This window comes from Pholcus phalangioides, unplaced genomic scaffold (genome assembly GCF_987345545.1).
Source record: "Pholcus phalangioides strain wild (caught in Gottingen) unplaced genomic scaffold, Ppha-v1.0 ptg000029l_1, whole genome shotgun sequence".
NCBI lineage: Eukaryota > Metazoa > Arthropoda > Arachnida > Araneae > Pholcidae > Pholcus > Pholcus phalangioides.
Genome location: NW_028301619.1, coordinates 2,198,388 through 2,214,880, shown reverse-complemented (window position 1 = coordinate 2,214,880; position 16,493 = coordinate 2,198,388). Strand labels below are relative to the sequence as shown.

Here is a 16,493-nt window from a genome sequence, read left to right as displayed (position 1 = left end):
GGGTCGAAAATGTGACTTTCTCAGAACCGTTCTATTTTTTCATGGTGTAGTTTCTCTTTTCCTTGAATCACAGTTTGTCTGATTATTATGCATATACAGTAGTGTGCTGAATCGGAGAAATTATTCCCTGGAAAAAGTTATGAGAGAGACCGTGTTTGTTAACTCATGACACATATCCAATCAATTCCAATTAATCCAGCGTTTCTTGAATGTTTGGCACCTGTGGTGCACCCATGCTCCCCCAAGAAAATCAAAAGTTGAAAATATTTTTGTAGAAAATTAAAATATTGGAAAAAAACCTACATTCTTATACTATTTGTTAATAAAAATTGTTTTTGAATGTTGGTGACCCAAACTTTCTATGAAGAATTAGATCTTTCTGCCCCTCCAAAACGATTCTGCGTACACACCCGTGAATTTCGCGATGCGAAACGGTGACTACCGCATAGTAGCTAGATGACATAACTGTGGATATTAAATGTAGAGTTTTTAGAGATTCGTATTATTTGAACGATCTCGGAAAATGTTTCACGCTTTGAACAGGCGTTCCAAATCCTTTACCATTTTTTAAAAAAATGCGCATTCGCAATCTTGTAGGAACAAGACGAATTTACGCCGTATAGACGCTGTCTTTAAAGGCCGACAGATAGCCGCGAAAGTACCGTAATTTCCGGTATGTAATCGGAGGGGAGAAAATCCGCAGGGGGGGAGGGGAATAAAAAACTCCAAAATTTGAAACTTCAGTGTAGGGTCCCTCATTCAGGGAAACAACTATGTATCCATCTTATTCTTTAACAACCCGCGTGTATATCAATTTTCAAGATCGCGCGATCACGATAGACGGTAAGGGGGAAAAAAAGTTGGGAGGTTTTCTCTACCTTTTCTTCTTGGAACTAGGAAAGAACGCGTCCCGAAGGATGCGTGAACCAAATTTTTATGCGTCCTTTTCCGAAATTACGGGTATTTGCCACGCTATAGCGGGTAAAATACCCGTAATAATTAACGCGCTATAGCGCGTCACTGGCATCTCTGTTTCCAGCATGCACCAATTTGTTAGAAATTCTATAGAGAAATGTTTTGGAAGTGCATGTACGATTGAGTAGTAGTAGTGTATATGTGATATGTGCTTACGTTAAGAGTAACATATTGAAAGCGATTAAATGGAAGCATGAAGATTTTTCTGCACTTTCATATCTTGGATTAATTTTGTGGAGAGAGAGAGAGAATAAATTTTTTTCTTTTCATTTTTTATTGTGCTCTCTATCATTTTTTATATCCTAACCTGAATTTTTTTTCCAACCACATTTTCGGGCAATTTTCCAGTTGTGTTTTTAGTGTTTGTATATAAGTACAAAAAATGTAAAATATAATTTACATTTATTAAAAAATTAAAATAAAATAATCAATGAAAAGGTATTTAATTACTGAAAAGTAATCAGTTTAATTTGAAAAATAACATCAACTGAAAAACAGAAAATAAATATAAGTTTATTTTTAAAATTTAGAAAGTTCTTTCTATTAATGCATAATTTCAAGTTTGTGCCTAAAGCAGGATGGTGTTTCTGAATTTTTCTCTTCCACTGACCAAAACCTGGCTACGCCACTGCTGTTGTCACTTAAAGAGTTAAAATGTGGTACTTTCCTAAGAATCAGCATTCAAGTAGAATTTTTTTTTAATATATGCTGAAGTAAATTAGTGCTTAAATTTGAAGTCGTTTGCATGTAGATGACAATGTTACAAATAACCCGGAAAAAGTGAAAGGGTTCTGTGGTAAGGTATCAAGAACAAATATCTCAGATCATGCCACCATGAACAAAAGAAAAACTTCTCAAGTCCTCTAGACTTGAGGCACATTAAAAGTGATTAAGTTTTCCAGATGTATGTGTGTGTGTGCTATTCCTTATAGCAGATGATGTTTAACATGTGGCCCGCCAGTCAAGGGCATTACTTGGGGGGGGGGGATAAGGGAGGATTAAAATAATAAGGATTAAATTATACCTCAAAAATCATAAATATAACTGTCTCTCTACTTAATGGATCTTGATTCTATAAACAAAAAAAATTTCCAGCAATCTCTTTGTTTCGCCTATTTGAATGAAATCAGGAGCGACAAAAGTGTTTTAGACATGTGGGTGCTTGACTTGAGTTTCATGTAAAGCCGAATCTACACCCACAGCACTACTGGGCTTCAATCCGCAAAAAAACCGGTTTTGAGATGTAAGCTGTTTCAATGGTCGATTTTGCGTGAACATTCCATAAAGTTGGTTTTGCGCGGCTCAGAATCGTGTAGCGTAGTGGGTGTGGACCAGACTAAGAGCCGCTACACACTACACTAACGTAACGGTGGCCTGGTCCCGTGTCACGTCAGTGTAGTGCGTAGCAGCCTTGAGAGACTGATTTCTGAATCATTTCTGTTGGTGCTCCTACAGCCGGAACTAGAGCGGGCAGGATGGGGGGCAACTGCCCGGGCGGCAAATTTTAGGTGAAAACAAAGAACACCATTGTATAAAAATATCAAATTTTTAATTGGTGGGGCGGCAAAAATCCTAGTTACGGCCTTGGGTGATCAACTGGTTGATAAGAAAAAATCCTGTGGGTATTCGAGCACTCACAGCACCCTGATGGCACTGTGAATAAAAACCTAAAAAGAATATGAGTGTTTCTCATACCTATTTAAGGATGTATCAGAAACCCATACACACTGTATAGAGAGTACCATGTTTTTAAAATATTAAAAACTACGACATGACTACAATCACTGGAGCCTTAATGGGTGGGCCAACGAGATTCAGCCTTAAACCCATTGCATCAGGAATCTGAATAACCCATGAAATTGGAAGAATCCCTCATTACCGAGAGTGGAATAATTTGCTTGCAGGCAAGAAAAAAACTGCGTGTGATAAACGGGATAGATGAAGCGAATTTAGAGGGAAGTTGTGAATGGAGCAAGGGCGGATCTAGAGCTCGCTGATAGGAGGGGTGATTTAACACCACCACCCACATCGTTGCTCACAGGGTGACCATACTTACTGCATATTTTGTTCCGTATTTTCCGAGACAGTCCCGACTTTTTAGTCGAAGTGTTCTTGAATTTGTTATTTAATCAAAAACGTTGATATAAGTAATTTTTAACGGATTTATTGAATGCAATATCATATTCGTATTTCGCTTGATCCGCGCCTGGAATGGACTGACGTGTTGAGGTAAAATTACGCCACGTAACACAAGCACAACGATGTCTGGCTTTTTAGCGATTGAAGATTTAAATAGTAAAGGACTATACCAGTCAGGATTGCGAAAAATAGTTACCAAAATTTTCCTTTTTTTCCTCTATAGACTATTCCTAGAAATAATAAATGCATACGTGAATCTCACACATTTATTTTTCTTCTCCTTTGAAGTACTGAAGAAAAAAAACAACAGAGTGTGGCTTGATGACAGCCATTGTTAGAAATGCCAGCGAGACTGAAAATGCGGGAATTTTCGCGTTGGGTTTCTTTTTCTATTTCAGTAATTTTGAAAATAACATTGGACTCAAAATATATATTATCGAAATCTCATTATTCTCAAGAGAAAAGCAGAAGTAATTGGAATGGGAAAGGAAAAGCTAGAGTCCAATTCATAATTGGATCGATGTGCAACGAAATTTTCAAAAAACCTATCATTTTTATATTTTATTTTCAATACAATATATTATGATATATTATTTCTGTATACGATCACATCGTTTCAAAATCTTCATCGTTTAACTTGAGAACTAATCACGTTGGTTTTACAATCATCTTGGAATACGTTTGAAAATAATAAATTGATTTAATAAAAATTATTTCTAAGGCCCTTTTTCTATATGGCTATATTTCAACGTCCTTCCTCGAGATTATAATCGAGAGCAGGGGTGCATTTAACCATCAAAGTCTGTGTAGTGAAATATTCTCATTCCAAACATCATTTTAATGAGAAAATGTGCTTGCATAAGAAACTGGATTGCCACTAATCCTAAGTATTTAAGTATTTCCGAAGGTGTTCCAAGAGCGAGCAGTAGTTCAGATTGACAAACAAGACTTGCTCCTTAGAGTAGTTCCCACTTCGAGCGGTGAGCATGGGCGAAGATACGGGGGACGTGGGGCATTGCCCCCCCCCCCCAGCGTCAAAGGTGAAATTGACTGATCTAATGTATATATGGATTGACATCATCATTGTCGTGCCCCCCCCCCCCAGACTACGAAGTCTATCTCCACCTATGGCGGTGAGGGCACCAATTTCATAGACATAAAGGAAAGTGATAAGTTGTGTATAAAGAAATATAGGCCTAGTAATAAGTGTAAAATAAAATTTCCATGACAATGATTTATTGTTAATTTATATAGTAATAAATAAAATTGTGAAAGAGAGATCTTGTCTTACTAGTTCTCGTGTATTGTGTTAGGTCAAAAAATAATCAATTGACTAAGCATTATAATTTTTTTTTCAATGCGATTTCATAGAAAAATAATATTTATCTATGAATGGCAACATTTTTTTTGTTTTTTAAGTTTATCAAGGATCAATTCAGGGTAACGAAGCTTCATGTTTTCTATCCTTCGCGTTACAACACGTGTATTCTATCATTTCAATATTTAGATATTTTTACTTAATCTCATTATTCATTAGATGGGTCGGTAGAAAAAAACGGGAATTGTGGTGGCCGTGATGTAATAGCGCGGAAAAAGTGCCTCGTCACATGCTTATAAGAGATTTGCGAAATTTTATCGAAATTCGTTAATATCTCCGGATCGCAATCTAAAATAAAAAAATTTGCCCCTCAAACAGGATTTACTTGTAAATTTATAAAGAAAAAAAACGAAATTCCGCGGATCGAACTCTAGAGCCAGGTTTAGAGTGCCCACGGTAGAGGGTGCAGTGCCACGCCGAACTAAACAATAACTGGTACGGAGGAATAACTAAGAACAATGAGCACAAACGATCCAATTTCTTTGATGTATCTTGTTTGTCAAAGCGAGATGCACAATGCCATTAGAATCGCCCGCGCTGGTTAAAGCCGGATCAACACCCACAGCGCTAAGCAGCTTCAACTCGCGCAAAACCGATTTTTAGGTGTGGATAGCACGTGCTTGCTATTTTAACGGTCGATTTTGTGTAGCGACTCCCATAAAACAGTTTTTGTACAGCTCAGAATCGTGTAGCAGGGTAGGTGTGAACCCAGGTTAGAACTTTCTTCCAAATAAGTTTGTTTAGTTCAGCACTACGCGATGCGGTCAGTCTACTACTACACCAAACACCAACTCTGGCCATATCGCTATAATGCAATTTACTGCCATTAATGAGATGGGTTGGAAATGAAGGCTCTGTCTATCGGTGGTCGCCTCAAGCTCGTTAGGGGAAATATCTTATCCATATTGTCCCTCGGGTTTGAACCTGGGACCTTGACGGCAACCTTCACAGTGGTAGACGAGCATCTTACAACCACGCCACTCGGGCGTCCGATGCAGTCAGTCTGGAGCTTTAGCAAAAATTCATCAATTTCGATTGATATCTCTGCTCTCCCCAAGTTTTATCAGTCAGAAATTAGACAATTTACTATAAAATATGATTTCCGCAAAAATTTTCAACAATGTAGAAAACTAATAAATTTGGTGCAGAGTTCGAACCTCGTTAGCTGTGAAATCGTTATTTAGATCGTTACTTTTACGTTACTAGATAGACGTATTTTATCAAGAAGAGAAAATTTAACAGCACATAGTTCAAGAATCACAAGTCTCCTTCAATTCCCTACTAATAACTTCTGAAATTCGATGCGCTAATCTCACAGTCGGAATATACCAACATTCATCGATAACGAAACTGGTTTTTAAGTACCCTAACAATATGACTTAGGCGGTATTTTGGCGAAGAAAAGGAAGAAACTATATATATACCGCATATGAACTTGTTTGAGTTAGTTGAACCCAATATTGAGAGAAGAGAGAGAATTACATGCATTTTTCTTCACTTCTTCACATTTGGTGCAAGCGAATTATTCCGCTTTCGTTGATAAGGAACAATCACCATTTTGCGGACACACTCACGGCTGATGATGAGAAAATGAACGGAATGTTCCGCTTGTGGATACAAATTGTATAAAGGGAAGGGATAACCTTTACCACAGTTCGTGAATGAGCATATTACTATTAAAGAATCTGCTCTTCGATGTACAATCGCGACGATAGGTTACTTTGTGCGCGATACTTTCAGTGGCACATTCTTTTGTTCCATTGCGAAGAATCCATTGAACCACAAGATCTACCTACCTCATACCATTTGGATCAGCACGCAGTCAACATGTGTGAAGACAGCATACAGTAGACTCTGGACTATCTGGCCTAATGTGGCGGAAGGGCGGGCCGGATAACAGAAAAGCCGGATGGGCCAGAGTTCTATAAATACTCACTTCCTACCTCCACCCCACCATCAAAAACACCCTTTCTATACCAAAGCCTGCTGCTATTCGTATTTTATGACCTCTAAGTACACGCGAGTACTTAAATGTTTGTTATGTACTGTGTGAACTATATATTTTAAAAATTTATTACAGAATTAATGGTCCAAGAATAAAAATATTGGACACACATTTTAGGTTTTTAGGATAAATTCTTTTATGTCTGTTTTGATTGCAGGAAACATAAAATCATATACACTATACAGTGTGAACACATACAGTATGATTTTAAAATAAACAAAATATTAACATGAAACGTATATATATATAATTTTCAAAAATTATATATATATATATTTAAACTTATTTCACTCTTCATTGATAAATGATAACGCAAATGTCAAATGGTAGGCCAAAGGCCAAAACACCCTACACTGACGTGACTAGTTTTTTAAAAGTCCTCGATATAGATGACTGGGGACTTCTTTCTCCCTTTCAGCCCTCTACCGCGATGCAATGCCCCTCCACTTACATTCTAACCCGCACAAAACCGGTCCGGTTTTGAAGTGTGGCTAGCACAGCGCGGAGATTTTAATGGTTGATTTTGCTACACCCCAAAACCGGTTTTTTTGTAGCTTGGAATCACAAAGAACTATTATGCATTAATTTTTAACTGGGCCGGATAGTTGCGAGTCTACTGTATTTCTTCATCTTTGCCACGAAGCTGGGCCGGAAGAGATCTAGGCAACGATATAAGTCATAAGATTCATATAATATTTACAATGTCTAATATTCACTCGAATTGTATCAAAAGTGGCTTACAGTTAAAGCTAGCATCCTTTCTACAGGCTCGCCTTCCCAGCTCCAGCCGTGGGCAAATTTCCGTTTCTTTGAGGTTGGTGCACGGGACAGCATGCGATCTTGTTTCGAAGAGTTATTGGAACAACTTACAGACACGTCTTGCCTATCACTTTCACAATTGTTTTCTGTACTCGCGTACGAGATAGGTGGTGATATTGGTTGCAAAGAATTTGTGGAAGCAGAATCCTTATAAAATGGCACTATGTTTGTTCTTTCTTTGTTTCTGAAATCAGAATTATGATTCCAACAAGGAGCGCAATTGCTGTTGGAATAACCACAACTCCCATTATTTGTTCCATTGACATGAGAGCAGCTATGAGAAGAGGGCTGGAAAGGAGGATGATCTTTACAATGGTTGAGTGTCGACAACGGTGTTCGCATTTGAATCGACGATGATCCCATGGACAAATCGAGAGGAGTCTGATCACAAGGCACCAATGAAGAATTTTTCTTTGCCGGTATCGGGGGAGTACACTGTGTGCATACCACTCGCGACTGACACCGACTATTAGGATATGGTTCACAGCATAAGCACCAATTGTTCTGAAAATTAGATGGCGATGAGACATTGCGGCACTGTTCGTGGTGCCTCTCGTTTTCGATTGATGGAATGTTGTGATTTTGAGAGCAAAATGAAGGTGATGAGGAATTTAGATGACAATGAGACCTCTGAGTCATGCACGATCTTGCTTCTCTTGTAGCCATACATGGAGAACACACTGGTTGTATCAGGGAACTTGAGCAGCAGCAACCTAGAAAGTACGAAAATTAAATGAGACGCAAAACAAAAAATTGAGATTTCAAGTTAGAAAGTAAGGTGGGCATGCATCGGCTATTTTTTACTATACACACTTTACTGTGTTACACATGTTGCATGTTCATTCATCTGTTATGTAATTATATTTTAATACTTACTTTGACTCATTTCTATGTTTTCTAAGTTAAATAAGCTCAAAATCATTTCCGTTAATTCCATAGAAATTATTAGCTCACTCGTGTTGTAACAACCTAAATGTTGTTGCTGATTGTGAAGTCTGGGTATGAGGTCATATACCTGCTCATGAGTCCGTACGACATGAAAGCACGAATTACAACTGCGAATTAAAATAAGTTTTACAGCAGCAAAGGGCATTCAAGTACAGGGCTTCCATAATAGAAAGACCCTATTTTTTAAAGTAGCCTACAGGCGAAATCAGTCATCAGAAAATTGTGAAATTTTGTGGAGGACTTCGTGAAGTGATGGAAATTTGTTTCAAGGAGAAAAAAAGGAGTTGCACATGTCGCTACCAGAGGGCGTTTTAGCAAGAAATGAAATATTTAGGCAAACGTTTACAATTTCAACATTTGTTAAACACTTACAATTGTTACTGCAACAAAACATGTTCAACATGATGGCATGTTTCACAACGGACCGAAGTGTGTGCGGAGAAAATGTGCATGGGCATTTCGTCTGGTAAGTTAAATGACGATCCAAGAACTTTACCTGACCTTAAAGGATGCATTTCACGCACGGGGCGTTTCACGCACGCAAGGATGCATTTCACGCACGGGGCGTGAAATGCTGCCTTTAAGGTCAGGTAAAGTTCTTGGATCGTCATTTAACTTACCAGACGAAATGCCCCAAAGCCAAAAATCGTATGGATTAAAGTTCGGGGAGGCCGTAGATTAGGTAAGTGTCGGCTGATGACACGTTCTTCTGTAAAAATGTGTTTTAAGAACATTCTTAACACATACTGCAATGTGTGGAGGAGCTCCGTCTTGCATAAAGATTGTGTCTGCAAGGCAGTGCCGTGCTTGCAGAGCCGGAACAGTTTCGTTCTGTAACAGCAATGCATATCGCTTCCCGGTGATCGGACATGTCACTGGACCTGTAGAACGCAACTCCTCGTAGAAGCAGGGACCGAGAATAAATGATGTAGTAAATCCACACTATACCGTTACTTTTGGTGAATGCAACGGAACCTCTAAGATAGCGTGCGGATTTTCTTGTTCCCAAATTCGGCAGTTGTGAATATTGACTGCACCATCCAAGTGAAAATGCGCTTCGTGTGTCCAGAGACGCGCGTCCAAGTCCATTCTGAATCAACCTCAACGAGAGCAAGAAACTGCAGCAAGAATCGGAGTTGAGCGTCATAATCACGTGGAAGCACCCGCTGCACAAATGAAAGTTTTTACGGATAATATCGGAGGATATTCCGCATTATCTTATGGACAGTTGAACGTGGTCTATCCAACGCCTGTGCTACACGCCTGACACTGCTACCACGAGAATTTGAAGCTCTGTCCTCTTCCACCTGAAGCGAAATCTCCTGTACAGCGTCTATAGAAACGGGTTTTATTTCTCTTCCAGGACTAAAAGCTAACTATCCTGTGGTTTCAAATTTCATTATCATACTCCGAAGGTTTTAACATTCATTGGACCTTTTCGAATCCTCTTCCAAGTCAGATACTTCCGTAGAACAGTTACTGCGGAATTGCTGTTTTGGTAAAACAATTTGACCAAGAAAGAAAAATCTCGTAAACTTATCGTCATTGTGGGCAGCAAACACATTGAGAAACAAGATCTCCACGAATGTTTCCAGGTTTTATAACAGCTGTGACATCACATAAATTTACATGTTTATTAAAGGTATTCAAAGCGAAACGCCCTCTGGTGTCGACATGTGCAACTATTTGCCTCCCTGAAACAAATTCCCATGAAGTCCTCCACAAAATTCCACACTTTTCTGATGACTGGTTTCACCTGTAGGCTACTTTAAAATAGGATCCTTTAATTATTGACGCCCTGTAAAATATTAAAATAAAATCCCTCTTAAAAAACGGTAATCCCTCTTCTGAAGCCAAATTATGATTTTCCGACAAAACCCATATTTAAAAGATGCATTTCAAACCCCTGCTCAACGGTCACCCTTAAATACGGTTACGCGGGCACTACAGTCATCATTAGAGCCCGGATTATATGCAAATGCATATGCACTTGCATATTTTGGTCTTTTTCAGCATTAATGCATATAAATGCATAAAATCAAGGAATTTTCAGAATAAATTAGTGCATATTTTTGTGAAGGTTTATTGAAGCTCAATCACTTTTTCATAGTTTTTCAAATGAATATTGCTCACACAATATTTTCATAACCTCGGGTTTTTTCTCGCAAGTGGAATTGTTTTTTTTCCAAATATCAACTGTTTCATTGTAACGCTATTTCTAGAGATAGCGTCAAAAATGTTCAATTCTTTTAGAAATAGCCTCGAATTTTTTTTTTACTGGTATTTCGTTACTAAGCACAGCCACGACTAACTAGAAATTAAAAATGCTTAAATAAAAAGTTTTAGAAGTTATTTGCATATGCAGTATATGCATATGTGAGGGTATTTTTTTGTAAATGAATACGCACCATAAAACATATGCATTTTAAAACATATTTGCTTTTTTTTTTTTTTTTTGCATAGTGATTTTTTTAACGCGTATTTTCTCCTTTTTGATACATATTTTGGAATTTTTAATTAAAAAAAAAATTTTTGAATACAAACACAAATGCCGCAACAGGCAAATTGTCTAACGAGTGACTCAAAAAAGATACCCATAAAAATATGGATGTGTGCAAAGATAGTTTATATTTCGGCATATTTTAGCATTTTTAAGTGCATATTTTAGCATTTTAAGTGCATATTTTAGCATTTTAAGTGCATATTTTAGCATTTTAAGTGCATATTTTAGCATTTTAAGTGCATATTTTAGCATTTTTGAGTGCATATTTGCATACTTTTAGAGCATATTTTGCCACTTTTTAAGTGCATACAATCCGGGCTCTAGTCATCATTCATCCCACTGGGTTAGAACCGCTGAACAGACATCGAATATCCCTCATTCGAAGCATGAATTTCCCGTAATAAAGTTACGGCTTATAACTTTAAAAGTTAATTTTTAGTTCTTGCGGAAGATTTAAAACCCGTGGTTTTATTCAATAACATTTTTTTCCTGACGTCCAGGGAAATAAGTTTTCATAAACAATTTTGCCTGTTCAGTATATAGTAAGTATATGTTACGCAGTAAATCTGATGAATCCAGTTATTATGCATAGTCACTGGCTATTTTGTTAAGTTTGATAAATTTTCCAATTTTATAAAATTTACCAGTGTGATTATGTATAATCCCCGGCTCGTATCGACAAATATGATAAATTGTCAATGAATTACTTAAATTTACCGGGCATGTTGCTCAAACTTCAGTCTAAAATGATGGATACTTGATCAGTGACGTTGACTATGTTTAAAAGTGTTGATAAATGGGAAGAAAGCTAACACATTACAAGACTAATAATAACTTATATAACACCTATTTTCATTTATTTTAATTTTTGTGGCAAAATATCAGTAGTGCGCCCAACGTACGAGAGATACTGATTAGTGGGTGTGAATTTAAGTGATATTTCCGCTCGATTTCTTCCATATTTATCATACTTACTAACTTCATTCAAGACAAGAATTATGCATAACCGCCGGTAAAAGCGAAATACAGAAATATTTATGAAGCTTACCGAGCCAATCGGAGATTAGGCATAATAATCGGCAGTTATGGATAACCACGGATTTATCACATTAACTGTAACATATACAAGGTGTCCTGTAAGTTTAATGTGGCCTTTATCTCCTCAACCGTTCGTCGCTAATTTAAAAATGCTCAAAATGTATTAAAAAAACCCAACTATCCGAGGATGACGTCTCTCTCCGCTATCCAGCATATCCAAATTTTGTAACAGCTGGCTGATGTGCGAAGATATATTTTTGGAAAGAGAAAAATCCAACTGCTCCTGCGGGGAATCGAATCCACGTCCTTTCACTTTCCGGGTGAAGGCACTAGACTACAGAGGCAACGAATATCTCAGTCTTCCCTTTGAGCTAGTGTGCACTGAATGGAACCGTACATGGACGGTCGGACACAATTCACCATCGATAAGCCGCCATCTGGTGGCATCGTCAGCAATTATGAGCTTTGGCCCGAATTGTGTCCGACCGTCCATGTACGGTCCCGTTCAGTGCACACGAGCTCCAAGGAAAGATTGAGATATTCATTGCCTCTGTAGTCTAGGGCGTTCACCCGAAAAGTGAAAGGACGTGGGTTCGATTCCCCGCAGGGGCAGTTGAATTTTCTTTTTCCAAAAATATATCTTCGCATTCAGCCAGCTGTTAAAAAAAAACCTTGTATAAAACCCAATTAGGAAGTTGTACTGTCTCTTCTGAGGCTAACAAAAGAAAATTCACGTTTCCAAGAGCAATATCGAGATAATTCCAAAATCGGAGAAAAGTTGGGAAAGAACAGCTTAAACTAACGGAAAATGCTTATTTCCATCATTTATGCCATTTCTTCCCAGCTTTTCTCAAATTTTTGAATTTAAATATCTCAGCGAATATTGCAATTTTAAATTGCAATATTCGCCGAGATATATTTGCTTCATATAAATATTCTTAGCAACATGAAATTTTCTTTTGTTGGCTTAAGGAAAGACAGAGCAACAACTTTCTAATTGGGTTCTTAGGGCAGGTTGTTCATATAAAAATGTGAATTTTTTTTATTTCGTGATACAATGTATTTTCTCCCTCAAAACTGGTACAAAGTGATTTCTGAACACATCGAGCATTTTTTAAACTGGAACCATACCTCCTCGACGAACGGTCGATGAGATTTAGGACTTACAGGACACCCTGTATAAAAAATATTTTTTTCTTACCCGAGGATGATGCCTATAATGTTTAATCAGTGTTATTATAAAACTTCAAAGGAAAAAATTTATACTATAATTAAATGTACAAAATTATAAGTTTCATTCAAATGATGGTGTTTTATGAGACTTTTTGAACAAAGATGCTGCAGCATAAAAGGAAGCGTCGGCGTTTCCCCTTCCCGAAAGTTTTTCTTTTGGCAAAGCTTCCTGGGTTATTTACAGGAAACTATGGTATTTTTATTTATGTTGCATTGCAAATGAAATTGCTTATTTGCAGAGCCGCCCTTACTAGACGCGGGGCCCGGCGCGAAATTAATTTCGGAGCTCCTTAACTCCGATTTTGTATCTTTTGTGGGGGGGAGGGAAATTGGCATCCACAGATTCATGCATTGCCACAGAATATACAGGAATGCTGACAAATATCTATTTACCAATGAAAATTCAAAAAGAAAGAAATTAATGAGAGAAAAATATCCCATAAATGATGAAAATTCAGAAGAAAATTCAGAGAAGAAAATTCAGAACTAAAGATAAAGAAAAAATCAGAATTAGTGAGAGAAAAAAATCCCATGATTGAGAGAGAGAAATCTAATGAGAAAAAAAGTCGCATAATTGATGAAAACGAAATTAATGACAAAAAATCCCAGAAAGGATGAAAATTCAGAATTAATGAGGGTAAAAATCCTATAATTGAGAGATGAAAATTCAGAATTAATGACAGAAAATAATCCCATAATTGATAATTTAGAATTAATGAGAGAAAAAAATCTCAGAATGAACGAAAATTCAGAATTTTTGAGAGAAAAATCCCAGAATGGATGAAAGTTAAGAATTAATGAGAGGAAAACCCCGGAATTTTTGAAAATACGTTTGATATATAGGTATATATATCCATATTTCTTTTCACTTCTATTACGATAAGTGCGTTGTACCCCCCAAACCGCGGGGTCCGGTGCGACCGCGCTTGTCGCACACCCCTAAGGGCGGCTCTGCTTAGTTTTATAAAAGTATGCACAAAAAATTATCGGTATGCATAACGGGAAGATAATTCAATTTATTTGAGGATTGTACGAGTAATTTCAACAGGATTTATTTCTGAAACCGCGATTTTTTTTTAAATGCCTGGTAAAAAAAGTTTGAAGGTTCGAGATATTAAAAATTAGAAGAAGGATCGTATCTCCTACCATTGCGAAACAGAATTCAATTAGTAACTGATTTTCCCCGTCAATCGATGGTCATCGTGAAAACTTTTTTGCTGAACGCGAACTTTGATTCTACGCGTTCTTATGTTTCGAAGTTTCCGAAATGCGAGACTAACAGGTTTTTCAAAACTGATCTCAGAAACAGTAATTCGATAATCTTCATTACACTGTCTTCCAAAAGTTGAGCACACGGTAGTAAATTCGACATAACTCCAAAAGTTATCACTGTTTCGATATAGCCCCCAAATTTCACAAGGTGTTTTTTAACTTCTCTTTGCATATGTTACTGCCAAAAAGCCCGAAGTGCGCCCAATTCACGACGGGGCCGGCCACTTAGCGAACTGACCAAGAGTTTTGGCCGAAGTCCAAATAGAGCAGAAATGATTCAGACTTTGGCCGGCCATTTCGTGGAGTGGCTGGAGGTCTCTAGCCAAAGCTCGATGTGCTGATGCAATGTGCAGGGGTGGGAAGTGATAAAGTTCATTTCGGAGCAGTTTTGGAGCAGCAAAATATAGGATTCGGAGCAGTTTTGGAGAAGATATTTATAAATTGGAGCACGTAATTAACTTACAAGAATATTTTCGTTAACCCCCACCCCTTTTCAAAATAAAACAACTGCACTGTCTTTTGTTATCAAACATCTTTTTATCAGCTGATTTTTTGTTTTTGGAGTTTCAGGCTTTTGACACCTTGTTTGAAAGAGCGCCCGTCATAAAATTTTTCACACCGGTGTATTTAAGATGATTTTTGCTTACTGAGGGCATTATTTGCTGTCTGGAACAGCAGCACTTCAAATGGGCTAACAAAAAAGTTTCTACAAGTTTTTAATTTTTTTATACTCGGAAAGAAATTGTTGCAAAAAGGGAGAGAATTTCGGAAGAATCAACACGATGTTTGGCGATTCAGTACTCGTTATTTGGCGAGATTACCAACTCGACACTCGATATTTGGCAACATTGGCGATTTAACGCTGTGGGGTTATTCGGTTCTTTATTAGTTTCTAAATTAGCATTCGTAATTCGGCGGACATGCTCTTTTACTCCAGGAATGAAAATGTTTTTCACGAAACATGGGGATTTGACGCAATGACGATCGACTACAAGTAATTTCTGTTGCTTTTTTTTCCAGTGGCGACATTTTTCGTTTTTTTTTTGAAACGAAAACTGACTCACCTTTGCGCTTTAAAGCTGAAAGACCATTGCAAACCCATCTTCTATTTTACGATCGCGGATATTATCGGGGTTTCGCGATGAAAAGCCTGATGAGGGGCCCATAGTTTAAGTGCAGAGAAATAAAATACGCTCTTCTCGGAAAGAATCGTTTCGCGGCAAGCAGGAACACAATTTTTTTGGCGTCCCAGTCCGGGGACGCAAAAGCAAAATTCGCTATTTTGCCTATTTGGCGCAAAAAAATACGAAAATACACTATTGGAGCAGGATGGCGCAAGATGCTAATTTTGGCGCAGTGCGGCGCAATTGGCGCAAGGTTCCCACCCCTCAATGTGGCCCGCCAGGAGCCAATTCCATTTTTTATGTCCATAATTAGCATGGCATTGCCGCTTTGCAGTGCTAAACCCTGGTGGCAGAAAGCTACAGATTGGTGTCCTTAGCAAAAACCCTCATGGCGGACATTAAGAGGGTTGGCACCACCCCTCGGATCAGATCTCATTGGCACTCGACTCGGGATTTATTTCCGTTTCGCCTTGCCAAGTATCTTACTAGGCAGGAATGCAGTGTCAGATTTAAGGACTATCCTGTATACCCTCTTTGGGGTGGATCAATGAAGATGTCTATATTTAGCAGCTGTATTGGATTAGCTCCATGTGACGAGAAAAAAAAAGTGAAATTTGAGAGAAAAACCATAAAAAATAATTATATAACCATATTTTTTTCTGCAAAAGTTTGGAGGAAAAAATAATTACCGCATCGTGGCAGCGGTTTGACGGGTTGCTATAACTAACGTGGGCATAATTATCGCAAAAAAGTACGCCAACTTGACGATGGTCCCGAATCATGTCTTTTGTTATTGGACTTTGACCAGAGATCACCAGCCCCTTCGAGAACTGGCCAGCCAATGTCAGAAATTTCAGACATTGATCGGCCAATTCACGAAGTGGCCAGCCCGTCGGGAATAGGTCGTGTGTACCTATGTAACGCCCGTTGTTGTGGACGTATTTCATTGGAACTTGGTGTATATACGTTATTTAGACCCTGGGGAAAAAGATAGTTGCGATAAAAAGCGCCCCTTTTTCATCCGGTGGTCAGAAACTGAACTATTTTTTATTGAAACTT

At 37.9% G+C, this 16,493-nt stretch overlaps 1 protein-coding gene across 4 annotated transcripts in view; it reads right to left on the bottom strand.

Annotated features, from left to right (window-relative positions):
- LOC149067571 (uncharacterized) overlaps nucleotides 1-16,493 on the bottom strand; it is a 251,303-nt gene that overhangs the window by 16,639 nt on the left and 218,171 nt on the right. For all 4 annotated transcript variants that reach the window (XM_089252450.1, XM_089252452.1, XM_089252451.1 and 1 more), the window contains one exon: nucleotides 7,239-8,029. In XM_089252450.1, the coding sequence (XP_089108576.1) occupies nucleotides 7,239-8,029 (791 nt within the window). The remainder of the gene's footprint in view (nucleotides 1-7,238; nucleotides 8,030-16,493) is intronic.